This window comes from Strigops habroptila, chromosome 7 (assembly GCF_004027225.2).
Source record: "Strigops habroptila isolate Jane chromosome 7, bStrHab1.2.pri, whole genome shotgun sequence".
NCBI classification, from domain to species: Eukaryota; Metazoa; Chordata; class Aves; order Psittaciformes; family Psittacidae; genus Strigops; species Strigops habroptila.
Window position 1 is genome coordinate 61,199,498 of NC_044283.2, and position 16,198 is coordinate 61,215,695.

The following is a 16,198-nucleotide window of genomic DNA, read 5'->3' on the forward strand; positions in this document are numbered from 1 at the left end:
AAAGAGATGATCACGTGTTTCATTGCATCTTTGACAATGTATTTCATGGCATGTTTGACCTTACAGCTCCTCTCTGAAATGAGCATTCTTCAATTAGTGCCATCTGTGCTAATGTGCTATTTGTTTTTCAACCCAGCCTTGGCAGTCAGAGGAAGAAGGCTCTTGGCTTCGAGAATATCCAGTCACCTTGATGCAGTTCTTCCGATATTTGTATCACAATGTGCCAGACCTCATTTCCTTGTGGATGAGTCCAGAGTTCCTGTGTGCACTGACAGCAACAGTGTTTCCTTTCAACATACGACCTTACTCTGAGATGGTAGGAAATCAACTAGTTAGCTGTCTTGTTTTTACCCTGAATGTTACTTTTGATGATTTATTAATTAACAGTCATGCAAAGATAAAGCTCTACTTACCCTGCAGAAGGAGGTCATTGTAAAGCTTGAGCTAGATGATTTGTACTTGGGTTTTGGAACTGAGAGAAGTGCATGTTCAACTGAAAGGCACTTACTGTGCAGTGACATCTGAAACTGCATGTTAGGATGAATGTACATGCTTTATTGGTTTTCTAGTGGAACATTATTTTCAATCATATGAACAGTGTTACCTCAGATTTTCAAAAGCAAGAAAGACTTAGTCAGCCTGTGCTTTCAGCCCTCTTCTCTGGAGGGTGTGATAAAATCTAAAGCTTCTTTTTTCTCCCACTTCCCATTTCTTCTTTTGTGGCTTAACCACAAAACAGTGTTCTTGTATTACCTGGAACTACTGAGTTCAAGCCAGGAGAGGGTGTGAATTTGACTTTTCTTGCATTGCTGCCTGAAGTATTTTTTGAGCTTAGTGTCACTTACAAATGATATTATTTCTAGGATATGAATGGAAAGGAAACAAACAGTTATTGTTAGCCAATGTCTGAAAGTAGTTTTACAAAAAATGTGAAAAGATAGTTAGGTTATAGGTTGGCAAATGCTAGAACTGTGGAGGATATACACACATGCTATCTTTTTGTTGTCAATAAAAGTGGGAGATCAATTTTTATAGGGGCGTGCTGATGAGTCTCTCATGAAGATAATTTATTTTGCTTTTAAGTTAAACTTGCACTTGAAGCAGATTCTAGGAGCTCACTCTCAAAAAAGAGAGAAAAAAGTGCCACTTATAAACTGATAATGCTGGTTTGGCATTCACCTGTATAGTTTTTAGAGGAGCCTTGTGGCTCAGCAGATTTTACTTCAACTACTAAGTCCCTTGGAACTTTGTGTAGCTGCCTGACAACTGGAGCTCTTTGCTGAAGGCTCTCTTGGCTCTGATTTGGTTTACTTCTCCAGCATTTCCCTCTGCCCAAATGTGTAGAACTAATCAATCCCTTGTGAAAAAGATGAATAACAGCCAGGTTTCTGCAAAAAAACACTATAACCCAAATTCAGCAGAGAATATTCTTAACTGGTCTTTCAGCTTTTCTGAGATCGCCACTAAAACCAGATAAAGTACACGTTTGGGCTTCTCTGAATTTCTTGGGATAACTCTACTTCCAAAGTAGGCCAAATGTTGAAACTATTTGGTTACTTCATATGTAAACTGGTGATGCAATAATCCCATTGAGGGAAACGCTATTGTCTCTTCTTGCATCCAGAGGAGGGAATTACATAAAAACAGTCAGTCTTTTGGATTTGACAGCTTTCAAGCTTTAGAGACCTTCCCTTTTTTATTTTCTTCTTTTTTTTCTTTTCATTTTTTTGGTGTTTTTTTAAGAGAGATTTTGGGAAACTGTCTGACCCATAACTGCGCTCTGAAGGTATCTTATTGAAAAAAGAAAGGGCTTAGTTCCTTTTTTGCTGTCTGTCATGTAAACTTGATGGCCTTTTCAGTTGGCTTATGTCTTTATTTTAACTGCTTTAGTTAAGAACTTAAAAAAATACATGTCTTTGTTACAATGAGAAAATTTATTTTTGCAAAGTATCTAGAAATTGCCTGAGTACTACTTGGTGGTAGTGAACATGAAATGTGATCGCTAGTTCCATAACTCATGCCAGACTTCACTGATTGTTGTTTGCCTTGGGAATCTGAAACTAGAATTTGGATGTTTCTTCTGATGTGTATTAGGGAACTGATCCCGAACACGATTATCTTGTAAAAAGGCTTCTTAAGAAGCAAATTGTGAAGTAAATAGCCTTAGAAAGACAAGTAAAGAACAGAGTAGCAAAAAGACTGCTGTTAATTTGCTGATCTGTAGGGTTTTAACATGTCCCATTTCACAGGTCACTGATCTTGATGATGAAGTTGGGTCCCCAGCTGAAGAGTTTAAAGCCTTTGCAGCTGATTCTGGGATGAACAGGAGCCAATCAGAATATTGCAATGTTGGCACCAAGACATACCTAACCAACCATCCTGCCAAGAAGTTTGTGTTTGACTTCATGCGTGTGATGATAATCGATAACTTATGTCTCACACCAGCCAGCAAACAGACTCCACTGGTAGATCTTCTGCTAGAGGTATAGTTTCTTTGGGGTTTGTGTTTTGTTTTGGTTATTGTGACGCTTTATTCCCTGAAATACTCTACTTACTTACCTTTTAAAGTTAGAGGAGTGATGACCTGGGATTCAGTGGTATCCTTTAAATTGTCATGAAATAAGAGTTAAAAAGAAAAGGAATACTTTTGTCTCATAAGTAGTAGTTTGCTTACCTTTCTTTAACAGCTTAGAGAACCTAAGAAAGCAAATACAGAGGGTTTATCTCAGCAGTCCTTTGAGAATGTTTTCTGGACTTCCTCTCCCTGCTCCTCCCAGTATTTGTGTCTAAGATGGTGACCCATCTCAGGTGCTTGAGCTGATGGTCTGTCTACTGATTACCTGGCTTTTTTGTTGCAGTGCCTTGTTCTCCCCTCCACACCACACCCTTACTACTGCTTTTGTTTGTGGACAGCTAAATTTTCATTTGGCCAGTCAGTTGCTGAGCACATCATGTCAATGTTTTATTTCTATTTAGAGCAACCATAATCTTGTTTTGGCATCTTAGCCAATATTTCCTTTTGTCTAGAAACACAAGTAGTAGATCACAGCACTAGATATTCAACAGCGCAGCTTGAGATGTTGTAGCTTTCTTCAAGTTTTATTTTTGAGGAGTGCGATTCATTTGTTAAAACATCTTTCAGACCATGACAGCTATATTGACTTTGTAGGAAATAAAATATCCCTGCAAATCCCTGCAGAAATATGAAGGTTTCTTTTTTATTCGTATTAGAGAAAAAGAAGTGGCAGGACATATGGCACCATATGCTATAAAAACAAAACCAGTGTAACTGTGTTATCTTCCTGTAAATTATCTTCTAGAGTCCGTGACACCTGCAGAAAACATCCTTCTGTTAATGGTGAGGCAGGGAATGAGGAGTTTAACTGCCCACACCTTCTTCAGACAATGTATTTTGAAATGTTCAGTTCACATCAATTCACATTCTCCCTTGACTTACCGATTTGTCACCTCGTCTATGTGTTGTTGAGTCTCCCTGACTTTTTTTGATAGCTGCAGGAATTTTGGACCATGCTTATATATTTCGTAACACCTTTCCTGGGTCAGTTGGGCATCTGCTGTCACAAAGCAAAAAATGAATTGTCAAAAGATGCAGTTACCTGCAAACATCAGGAAGCATATTTGAGGCTGTATTCAGTTGGTTGCAATTGCTTTATTGCTGGTTTAATCTGTTATCACTCATCACTGGCCTGTTAGGATAAACAGAGAATTGGGTATGTACACACTGCTAAACCATTACAGGGCAAAACCAGGTAGGATGACTTCCTGTTATATTGCTTTTTAGGACTCTTTAAGTGGATCATTCAGTTAGGTATGATTATGTATGCATTGAAAAACACAAGGTGATAAAGTGGTTTTCCCCATTAAGTGCAAAGGTAATTAAAAAGGTTTAGCACATCCATCTATTAAATGACTATACTGAGGCCATTGTTGAGGCATGTTGTAATATGCAGAACCCCACTTAGGAGTGATGATCAACTTACATATTTGATCTGTTCCATTTCCTCCTTTTTTTACTGAGATCACAGTTCAACCATATGTTTATTTAGAAGTTTGTGCATCTTTCTGGAATGTGTTCTTTTCCAGTTCCTAGGATGACAGAAGGTAAATTTACTGAATTTAAATAGGATTAATGCCCACTCCGTAAGAGCGCGTACAACTGATGTGTACTTGATGTGTATTCTTAAATTTTTTAATAAAGCCAAGACTTTTTACTCAAGGCACAATGTTAAGAGAAAAAAAACATAGTTCACAAAAGCTAAGAAAAGAGGAAACTCACCTAGACCATCCTCCCCCTCCCTCTTTTTGCTCACTTAGAGATATTCATTATCTAAACATTGTATTTCTTTTTGTCAGGCTTCCCCTGAAAGATCAACACGAACACAGCAGAAGGAGTTTCAGACATATGTTTTGGACGGAGTGATGGACCACTTACTTGCAGCTGATGTTTTACTGGGTAAGATAGCAATGTTCAATTATCAATCCATTAATTTAAGCAAAAGGTTTTGGTTATTTAACTTTTTCTTTATTAGTGTCCTGTTTTGGTACAACTTGATGGTCTTTATTTTTTTTCCCTGCCCTTTCATTTCCTTTGATGTGTAAATGGTGTTGCTGTGCTTGCATATTCCCTCACTATCTTGATTGTGCCAAAGCCATGACAAAGGTTATTTAGAAAAACTATATGATATGAATCTTTTGGATATATGAGCCAGACAATTTACAATCATATCAAAAAGAATTGAAACTGGATCTTGCATCCTCTCTCGTCCTTCTTGCCTTGGTAGAGGATTTGGAGTTTTCCTCAATTTATCATGGTGGGACTTCAATATTTTAAAAGTTACCTTTGTTTCTCTTTCCCCTGCTGTAGTTTTATTATGAATGCAGTACCCCATTCTGGGATTAGTGCTCCGTTGAGCCGGTTAATAAACAGACAGGAAGAGAATTAGAAGATTGTAACTTGGATGTCAGCAGGGTAGGCTGTCCCACCGTCTAAACCCACAAGGATTTAGATGATTGTGTAGTGGCCTGTAGGAATATTGCTGCTCAGGTGCCCAGCTGGATTTCATGGTGGCCTGCTGGACTTCCCAGGAGCTCTCAGTCTGCTCTATTTCCATTCTAAAGGTCATGGCACAACATGCATTCCTATTCGAAAGCGCCTGTAAGGTTCTCCCTTTCTTGCCACAGCACTGATTTGTCTTGCTCTGAGTGCAGTGCATTAATAAAATACATCCAGAATCATGTTATATGAAGCTTTGAGTCAAGTTGTCAGAAGAATCTCCTGCCCTTACAAGTACTTCTGTGCAGGACAGGAGCAGGACTTTAGTTTTCCCAGGTCTTCCTTCTTCAAGGTTTTGCTAGCTTCCTTCTAGGTGCAATGCTGTCAGCTTCTTTATGTGGAGATAAGGCAACAAGCGAATAAATGTAGGTGAACTTCCAGCAAAATCAACACCACTGATGATTTTTTATTTTTTAATGGAAGAACTTATACTTGTCAAGCTTCTCTTAACACAACTGGACTGATATTGACCTACATGCAGACGCATGGAACTGATGCCCATTGACTCTTAGTTTTATTGAGCAAAGTGCAGTGAGGAATAAGTGATGTCAGGTGACATCACTTGTCATCTCAAGGTGTTTAAAAAGGTTCTTTGCAATTTGAAAAAGCAAAGGTATAATTTAAAAAAGCTACAGGGGGTTCTGCACACATGCAGCTCCAGTTGAAATTGAGGATCATACATAAATATGATGCCTCAGGATCACAGGAGTACCATTTCTTCTGGACTCTTCCTGGCTCAGTGCCCCCCTCCCTTCCATTTTTTGGTGTTTGTCACTGTTGATTTAAAATGTTAACTTACCATCAAAGATCATTGTAGGGATGTTTTAGCTTTGACTGAGTCTTTTTCTCTTTTACAGAAGTCTAGAAAGCACAGACTAGTGTGAATGTATTTATGCAGGTGTGGGGGTTTTTTTTGATAAATGAATAAAACTTTAGGGTTTTTTGTTACCTAGGTGAAGATGCATCTCTGCCTATAACAAGTGGAGGAAGCTACCAAGTGCTGGTGAACAATGTCTTTTATTTTACACAGCGTGTGGTAGATAAGCTTTGGCAGGGCATGTTCAACAAAGAATCCAAACTCCTTGTGGACTTCATAATCCAGCTCATTGCACAGGTAACAGTGGTGTTCTATTAGCCTGCTTACAAAAACATTTTCACAGGTTATGTTAAAATCCATGGAGTGATGTCATTAAACAAGATGCTAGTGACACATGTCAGGTCAGCAGAGAAGTACACTTTTCTTCCCCAGGTTTTACCTCTCTCTCTGCTGAGCTTTCCTAGCTTTTGGGAAGCTTCATAAATTAACTTTGGCATTTTTGGAAAGCTTCCTCATGGACTTTTATTTGAGATTGTTAGAAGACTTTTAGTGTTATAAATCAGCAGCATCTTTATAGATGTTAAAGTTACAAGTGTATCAGCATGTATTAATGTCATTTCAGTCCTTGAATTTTACGGAATTGACTCTTTTAGTAAAATATCAATTTAAAAAAAGGAGTATGGGTCAATTCAGGGGAAGATTGTGTGCCAATAAATTGATTTTCTGCTACTATCTGATCATGGGTTTTTTTACTTCACATTAGTTGAAAAGAAGATCTCAGGGACTATCGCTGGATGCTATATATCACTGCCTGAACAGGACCATCTTGTACCAGTTCTCAAGGGCACACAAAACTGTTCCTCAGCAAGTGGCTCTCCTTGATTCCCTAAGGGTCCTTACTGTGAACAGGAACTTAATTTTGGGACCTGGAAATCATGATCAAGAGTTCATCAGCTGCCTAGCTCACTGCTTGATTAATCTGCATGTGGGAAGGTAAGTACCTCAGACAGAAGTTCATTCCAGAACCAGGGTTGTGAAGTATTAAGATGACCTGTTCTCTCTCAGCAATGACACTCACCTTGCGAATAAGTCAGCAAATTCTGAATAACTGTTAATAACTTTTCAGTCAGTGAAATACAAGCAAGCTTAAGTGATTCGTTTTGAAACAAAATTAAGTTTGAGGAGCACAGATATAGAAAATATTTTTACCTCCTTTTACGGAGGTATTTAAAAATACTGACACAAGTACTTATCTATCCATTTGTTGTTATGCTTTGGTAATTTGAAATGTTTTCAAGGTAGAAAGAAACACTAGTGTAAGTAATTAATAGTCAAAGGGATCTGTCACTAGATTTATGGTCTATTGAATCATTTAATACAAATTCTGTATTTAGTACTTGGATGTATAGCATTGAATAAGTCCAGTCAGGCATTAAATCAGATGCCCATGACAAATGCTGTAGACACCAACTTTTCTGCATTGCTGCAAATGCCTGCCTGGCATTTTCTTTTTTATTTTCCAAAAAGATGTACAACTTGTGTTTCATCCAGAGACATCAGGGAAGCATCGTCATCAGAAACTCTAATGCTATTTGTGGCCTCATCTGCTTCTTCAAATATTATCATCTTCCTCTACCACCACCAGTGTCTGTGGCATGTCATATTTCATAAACCTTCAGTTCAGCTTGTGACTGTAGATTATCAGAACCCAAGTCCTGGACAGAAGTGAAGATATGTTGCTGTAATAGCACGCATTAACCTCTGTGATACCATCATAGGGAATCAAATGCTTTAGCTTGTTTTTGGTTTGGGGTTTTTTGGGTGTTTTTTTTCCCCTGGTTGTTATTAATTCGTTGTGTATTTGTAGCAACGTCGATGGGTTTGGATTGGAAGCAGAAGCAAGGATGACAACTTGGCACATTATGATCCCCTCTGATATAGAACCAGATGGAGTCTACAATCAAGATGTCAGTGAAGGTAATATGAGAATGACAAAGCCACAGATACCTTCTAATGCCACTTCTGTATTGTCATCACTAGTCTTTTACCCTAGTTACTCTTAGGGCTGGGGTGGGGATATTGTGGGATGGGGTGGTGGTCTATAAAAATATAGTAAAAGTAGATTAAAAAAACACTTAGAAATTCCAAGAGAGACATATCCAGGATTAGTTACTGTTTTGTTAAAATAGCAAGAGCTCATCATTGTTTTCTGGACATGCACCAGAATTAGAGATAGTGGTTTATATGCACTGTGTTGGATGCAATAGAAATGGCTCATTTTAGTTGTGCACCATTGTTTGTATCAGCTGGATCTTACACGAGCATAGGGAAGAAATAACTGGCAAAATTATTATTCAGTGGCATCCTCAGTGATTTTTAATTTTTTTCCTTACATATATGTATTTACTATTTATGCAGGTGTGTACTTACGTACAGTCATATGTAAAAATAGTAAGTGTAATGTATGTGTGGAATTATATATGTGTTTATAGACATATACTTCTATAAGATTTTTTTGAATCTCATTTTGTTAATAACAACTAATCAGAGCCACTGTTTCAGATTCACAGAGAAAAAATTGTCAAAATTAACTGTTAGACACTTTCTGATAGCACATCAATGGCAGAAAAAGACAGTCTGGTCAAAGGCATCTCACGAGTCCTGTAAGAGGGGAAGAAACTAGAGTATAATTGCAGAAATTATTCCGTTCACTACTGTAAAATTAACAATTCTATAAACACCATAGAGAACTTGCTGTTTGTGATCTTGTACTTATGCAGGTCGCCAGCTTCTTTTAAAAGCTATAAACAGAGTGTGGACAGAGCTGATCCATAGTAAAAAACAGGTTTTAGAAGAAGTTTTCAAAGTGACGCTACCTGTCAATGATCGTGGCCAAGTGGATATAACTGTTGCAAGACCTTTTATTGAGGAAGCAAGTTTAAAGTGTTGGCAGAATCATTTGGGTAAGTGTAACTCAGGATTTATCTATCCTGAATGGTAGATTTCCCTGAAGAGAATGATACGCACTGGATGTTTTAATATGGGCTCAGCTTTTGTGTTGCAGTAAGTAGTCTAAACTGTCTTTTTTTAACATCTCTCACTCAGAAACTTTACTGTATATAGGATACATTTGCAATCCACTGCACGTAGGACCTTTATTCAGCAGTGTTGGTGATCTCAACAACGTCTTGTATTTGTGAGGCAGCATGTACCAAATAGCATATTGTGGATTAGTGGTGGAGTTTTTTAGCTCCTTCTCATGAACACTTGGATTAGCATGATCTACGTTACCATTCTCAGGACTGGATGTGCCAGGCAAGGATGGAGACCCCTCTTCAGCATGTCTAGGTGCAGCCTGCAAACTCTCGGTCTGGTGATAAGATTGGAAATTTAGGGCAGAGCATTTCTTCTCTAGCAGCAGTGATACTTCTCAGCTTGGAAATCTGTGCAGCATAGGAAGCAGCTTCACAGGAAAAGAACCTGGGAATCCTGGTGGACAACAAGTTAAGCACAAGTTGGCTCTGCGCCCATGTAGTAAAGAAGGCCAACTGTTGCTGGACTGAATTAGTTAGAGTTTAGACAGCAGGTAATAAAATTCTATAGACATGACTCCTTTGATGATTACACAGCTCTAAAATAATTGAGGTTAACCTGGATGTACAGAAAGCATTTATGTGAACTTGGAATACTTGGGGTTTTTTGCGGTCTCTCTATTTCTGGATGTGCTTTAATCCTGACTGATGTTTGCTCAGGTTTCCAGTATCCCCCTGGTAGTCAGTATATCTGCAGAAATGTTTTGAATAGAGTGAAAGGTCTTTGGAGAAATTATTGCTATAAGAAAGTAGTAGTGGTTTTAAAAGAAGAGAAAGCAAGCTCAGAAACGAAGCATATTGAAACAATGAGGAATGTGAGCATGTACTTTCTAAATCAAAGGTAACTGATACACAATACAATACATTAGCTGAATATCGGGAGAATGTTAAACTGTTGAGAGAGCTGAACTAAGCTGTGATTCTTTTTTTTACTTCAGTTTTAAAGTAAGCACACCAGTCCTGTGGAGTTGACTATCAGCTGGGATGGCTGTGTGTGCACAAAAAGGTGCAGTAGGCCCACTTAGCTTCTCAGCTCAATACAGCATATTTTGCTGCCAGATTGGTTAGTGGGGTCATGTTGTAGCTGCTTTTTGGGTAGTGATACGATGCTCAGCTGCATTTTTTCTTTTTCCCCCACAAAAACTGTTTATACTGTTTATAACATAAATGATATAAATTCTGTTATCTTTATAACTGTCTTGAGAAAAAAATATTTCTCAGGATGCTGTCTCCCTTCTTTGGAATGTCCTTTGTTCTTTAAGGGATGTGAAACAGCAAAATTGAAGTTGGTGGGGTACAGGGGAGACTAGGTGATGATCTTTTTTTTTTTTTTTTTTAATACATAGTTGGTTTTCATCCCTCTTCACATGAGGACAGCATTCATAGCTCATGGACCCTGATTTCAATAATCAATAAAATGAGTAATAAATCTGTTTGTTATGCTTCATGTCAAAATGCAAGCAATTCCCAGATTTCACCTGGGGATCTTTCCCCATACAAGTCGTGAATGTTTGACGTAAATGTGATTGCTACTGGGCACTCTTAAGTAACAACAAAAAACCCACAAACAAAACACATGCACACAGCCACAAAACCACCCTAATCCCAAACACCCATCTTTTTAAAGCAGCAGAAAAGGCTATTCTATTTAAAAAAAAAAAAATTATAATGGGGGAAATGGTAAAAGAAACCCACCTAAAAAGTGCTCCAAACACTTTCTTTTTGTTTTTTCAGCTCATGAGAAGAAATGCATCAGTAGAGGGGAGGCTTTGGTTCCAACCACACAGTCCAAACTTTCACGAGTTAGCAGTGGGTTCGGACTCTCTAAACTAACTGGTTCTAGGAGAAACCGCAAGGAGAGTGGACTCAATAAACACAACCTCTCTACACAGGTACTTTCTATCAATTAATAACATGCAGTCTAAAATCCATCAATGTATGTTCAAGGTATGTGGTGAATCTAAGGAATCCTGCAGAGTGTGAAATGACATCTAGTGCTTGGCTTTCATTCCACTTTTTGAATATCCAGACTGGACATCTTCTGGACAGCTTCTGTGTGTCCTAATCTAGTAGGTGCATCTATGTTAAGCCAAGAGTTAAAACTCTATTGCTTTGGTAATCTGGGTCTTAAATTCAGTTTGCACTACTGTTCTGGAATGGAATCTGTAAGATCGATGCTTGTCCTTCTTTCCATCCTGCCCCCAAGATGGTTTAGGAAAATCCCTTTATGAGTGTGTATGTATCATGACTGAACAAGTGCTGCTTTGCACTGTTTTTATTGTACTGCAGAGAAGAGTTCAGCAAAACAATACGTGATAGTAGAATTGGAGATTCACTTTATAAACCTGTTTGCTTAAAAAAAATAACAAAATTTAAGAAAAAGTATTAGACCAGACTAGCACAGCAGTGGTGCTCTCAGCAGGACAGTACCTAATGGGGCATCGCAGGAGTTAGTATAACGTATTTGAGGCACTGAAATCAAATGAAAGAGAGGATTTGAAAGTGCCTTGGCAGGGGTGTTGGACTAGATGATCTCCAGAGGCCCCTTCCAATCCTAATGATTCTGTGATTCTGTGAAGAGGAAGAAGCTCACAAACTGAGCTGACAGGCAGTGTTGCTGGCTGTATCAGTATAGGGAGCAGTAAGTGAAAACAGGTATAATGCGGTGCAGAGTGAGGAATGCTGAGTGTGTTGAGAATTTCCGACAAACTAGGCAGCATCCACAAAGTATTACTTGCAAGGAAATAGGGAAAAGTAGTAATATTTGTCAGTGCCAATCTTTAGCTGTTTGGGAATGTTCTGAACTGTTACGTGTTTTGGAATATTTTCCAAATATTTGCCAGGAAACACCAAACAAAACAAAACCTTAAATATTGTTGCATGCAGTAGTTTGAAATTCATCATGTAAGTAATTTTATTTTTCCAAGAAACAATCCTTTTCGAGCAAGTTTAGCCAAATGATGTATTCATAGGCTTTTCATTTAATCAAAATCTTCTTTTATAAAGTGTCTTTCTGTCTGTCCTCTTACCTTTGTACTAGGAAATTTCCCAGTGGATGTTTACTCACATTGCAGTGGTTCGGGACCTGGTTGATATGCAGTATAAGGAGTATCAGGAGGTAAGGTTCAGAGGATTCGTTACCTGACACTGATATTTTCACCTGTTAGGTTAGACTGATCCCATTTCTCATAAAATATTAGGTTGTCATTGGTGAAATGCTTGAATGTTTAGATATAGTTGTTATTTTTAAGTTTCTTTAAATGCAATCAAATAAGTGAGGAAACTTGTTTGGATCTGGTGGTAGATGAAAATTCTATCAATATTACATGTTAACTTTTTTCAAGAAGCTTAATTAGTCTTTCCTTAGAAGTGTAAAAACAAAAGAGAGATTGGAAATATACTAGAATATGCTGTCTTTCTAAAACATTGTACAAAAATTTAAGAGAAAATGTGGAGAAATATTGTGTACAAACACTAGTACAAACACCCACTGTGTTTTATAGTAACACAAAGAAAATTTTACGGTACTTTTCCCAAATCATACAGTGATAGAAAGTGGCTGCTCTGTGCCTTCCAGAATGAAATCATTGCACCCTGTGGTTTCTTTCAAATATCCCCAAAGACCTTTGGTTCAAACTAGTTGCTGAACTGCGTGCTATAAATCTTAGGAAATCGGCTTCTGAGAGAGACAAGTTATTGAAAGCAGTTAGTTAAAAAAACAGTCACCAAACTTTGCTTCATTTAACTTCTCTCTCCAGTGTAAATACAGTTAGGGAAGGCCTCCAAAACAATTTTTGTTTTCATTCTTAAAATCCTTTTTCAAAATCAGTGGCTTAGTGTTACATTTCTTTCATATTTGCTTTTTAGAAATTCATTCAATTAACAATACAAGCAAAAAGCAGAGCTTTTACCTTCTTTTTTTTTTCCTTTTTTGTTGAGATTACATTATGAACCCTGCTTTTATGTTAACTGACACCAAAAATCTCATTAAGGCATACTAAAAAATACTACTAGAATTATTATTACATGTTTTTCTGTGAAAATGTCTCTGCTCACATCAGAGATAGACATAAAAGCATGAATCCTGATGCATCTACAAATGTCTTTGTATTTAGCGTCAGCAGAATGCATTAAAATATGTGACAGAAGAGTGGTCTCAAATTGAATACGAGTTACTACGAGAGCGAGGTTTGTGGGGTCCCCCCATTGGCTCCCATCTTGACAAGTGGATGTTGGAGATGACTGAGGGTCCCTGCAGAATGAGGAAAAAGATGGTGCGAAATGACATGTTTTACGTTCAGTATCCCTACATGCCGGAAGCTGAGCAAGAAACAAATGTACTGGTAAGTAGTCAAGATTTTGTGATGGGTAATTTTATGCCCTGTTGTAAAATCTGTATTTTTCTAATAAGTGTTTTTGTAAGAAACATATTTTACTTGGGTGTTACCTGGTACGCCCTAGCTGGTTGGTGACGTCCAGTTGTTCCTCGTAGTATATTTAGGGAAGGGACTGAATCACTCAGCTCAAAACTAAGTGGACTCAAAGACTAGCAATTACAACATAAGATGGGGTGTGCTTGTGTCAGCTAAGTGATCATGCCAGTGCACAGCAGAAGCATCTTCACAAACCTCTGGAGGTGGAGGAGTAGCATAACTAGAGGAGGTTTCAGTCTGAGTTCTCAGCCTTATGCTAAATAACATGGTAAACAGTGATCTGAAGCCAGTTCATGGGCCTTGGTTTGGGTGCGTTTATGAAATGTATTTTCATCTGTCCAAGAATATGAACATGGGCTGTGTAGCAGAAATGCGCGTGGCCTTTGAAAGCTTGGCAGTTAGCTCCTGTTAATTTTGCAACATCGTTTTTAAGAAATGGAGCAGTCTTTATTGTGTCTTTTCAGGCATGGGGACATGCATGCAGGATCTTTTTCCTCAAGCATGAGTGCCAAAGTACTTGAAAAAAACAAACAAAAGTAGCATTCAGCCAGTTTTAAACCCTTAGGTATATTTATCTGCTTGCAATCTGACACACAATAGCTGTAGTGACAGTCTAATTCACACAAAGTGGTGAACATGCCATCATACATTCTTCTCAAAAGTGTTCTTTCTCTGATGCTTATATAATTGATGCCCTGTTTTCAGTCTGACTTCTCAAGTAGACTTCCTGAGACATCTGATGATACCATTCCTCAAAAGGTAAAGAACACGTACACTGACTGAAAGAATGTGAAATAAATACAACTTTTTTCCTCCTGCATGTTAGGCAATCTTAACAAGGCTTCTACGTTTGGCTTTCAACTTGCTCTTTCAGTAAATATTTCCAGGCCTAAAGGTTTTTTCAGTAATCACTTTAGAAGATGTTACTGTGCTCTTCTCAACCTTCATCTAATAAAATCTTCTGTAGATCTTACCTTCCTTGCTGCACACTAACAGGCTGTGTCGGGCTGTGCTATCACTGTTCTCACTGTGCGAAGTGTTGTGGCTTTGGGATCTGAACTAATGGTTGATGGAACATGTTTAGTAATGGGCAACACAATCACTTGGAAGCACTTACGGGAAAAGTTAAGTGTTTCTTTCTAAGAGAGGATCTGGTGAGCGGTTTTGCTCCTTTTTGGCTGTAATGAGCTGTAACAGACTTAGTTCTGTTAGAGCCCAGACTAATTCTGTCTCAGCTGACTCTTCTCCTCATTTTTACTATTAATGAAATATACACATTTGTTTAAAAAATATGAATCCTGCCTTGAAAATAACAGACTTGTTTGGAAGTGGCTTCTCTACAAGCCTCTCAGTATTACGCTGCTTCTCTGTTAATTACATTTACAGTCTTGCCCATCACTAAGTACAATGTGTAATGTGTGTTCACTCGTTTTGAATTACATTCAACAATCAACTAATATGTATATATGAAAGTAATTCTATTATACATAATATCAAATATAAATTGTTACTGTTTTCCTTTATTCGTGGTAGCAGTTACGTGCTAGTTAGGATTTCTCTTTGTAGGCTATACATAAGTTGTTTCTGCAGAGGTTTTAAGCATCCTTTAAGTGGCATTTTGATGGTTATAAGGAATGAAGACTTAGGTGAACATAAGTGAGCATATTAGATCACAGTGCCTGAAATTTTTTATTTGGGTGCTTAGCCAGTTTGCCCTGAAATAATAAATCTCTGTGTTGCTCATCTTAATCTCTTTGTCATCCCGAGCATCCACTTGTAATAAAGCTAGTTTGATTTTTATGGGTCATTTAGTTTCTCACTATACTATTATACAGATGAACAAAAAAAAACCCCAAACAAAAAAAAAAACCAACCCACATTTTACATATTTCTATGCAAAAATGGACAAGGGAAAATCTTGATTGGAGTGTCAGTGATATTCTACAATTCTACATTATGTAAAGCATTGAACTGGGTTTATAGTGATAATATTTTGTAATTAACCCAACCTAATTTTGAAATTCATGGGAAATAATGCTACAAAACAAAAAATTATTTGTGATGGAGAACTGAACACATTCACAAAGCTTTCTAGCGTTTGAGGGTGGGGTTAAACAGTAGAGAAGAAAATTTTCAACTGCAGTATGAAATCAATGGGTTTTCATCCATCCATGTGCATCAGTGTGTTTCAATTTTGGAAAGGCTCTTGGTTCTTTAATACCTCTTTTATCTTCTCCTGTCATCATTTTGACATATTTATTGTCCTTATGTAGTTCTCTATTTCAAGTGTTACCTCCATAATCAAGTGAGGAACATAAGAATTAGCCTGTGGTAGGGGATGTGATGCACAAAGGGAAAAAAACCAAAACAACAAACCAACCCCACAACCAAAAAAGACACAAAAAAAGCCCTCAACAAAACCAACTACAAACAAAACAAACCACAAAACCAAAACAACCCACCACACCACCACCACCATAATGAAACGTTCATAATCCATTGTCATCACCTAAAGGTACAGACAGTGCTCAAAGAATTACTTTGGTTAAATGGCTACTCTTGTGCTGGTCTCCCACCCACAAACCATCAGAATCTTTACTGGAAAAGAAACAACTGAATTAATGAAGAAGTCTGAGCCTTAAAGCCTGCCCCTGGGTGCTTTTAGTTTATACCAGCTTCCACATATCTGTATCTTTCCTTGAGGCAATTTTTTATTCAAACTGTTGCCTAGCAGAGAAGTCATCTGGCTAATGAATAAGCTGCATATGTTGTAGGGAGTTAC

General features: G+C 37.8%; 1 protein-coding gene across 5 annotated transcripts in view; it reads left to right on the top strand.

Moving 5' to 3' along the window:
- WDFY3 (WD repeat and FYVE domain containing 3) overlaps positions 1–16,198 on the top strand; it is a 171,143-nt gene that overhangs the window by 130,800 nt on the left and 24,145 nt on the right. For 4 of the 5 annotated variants that reach the window (XM_030491686.1, XM_030491688.1, XM_030491690.1 and 1 more), the window contains 11 exons: positions 137–316; positions 2,250–2,483; positions 4,375–4,474; positions 6,028–6,188; positions 6,655–6,884; positions 7,759–7,868; positions 8,672–8,854; positions 10,718–10,875; positions 12,024–12,101; positions 13,099–13,326; positions 14,122–14,175. In XM_030491686.1, the coding sequence (XP_030347546.1) occupies positions 137–316; positions 2,250–2,483; positions 4,375–4,474; positions 6,028–6,188; positions 6,655–6,884; positions 7,759–7,868; positions 8,672–8,854; positions 10,718–10,875; positions 12,024–12,101; positions 13,099–13,326; positions 14,122–14,175 (1,716 nt within the window). The remainder of the gene's footprint in view (positions 1–136; positions 317–2,249; positions 2,484–4,374; positions 4,475–6,027; positions 6,189–6,654; positions 6,885–7,758; positions 7,869–8,671; positions 8,855–10,717; positions 10,876–12,023; positions 12,102–13,098; positions 13,327–14,121; positions 14,176–16,198) is intronic. The other variant, XM_030491689.1, reaches the window with a different exon arrangement.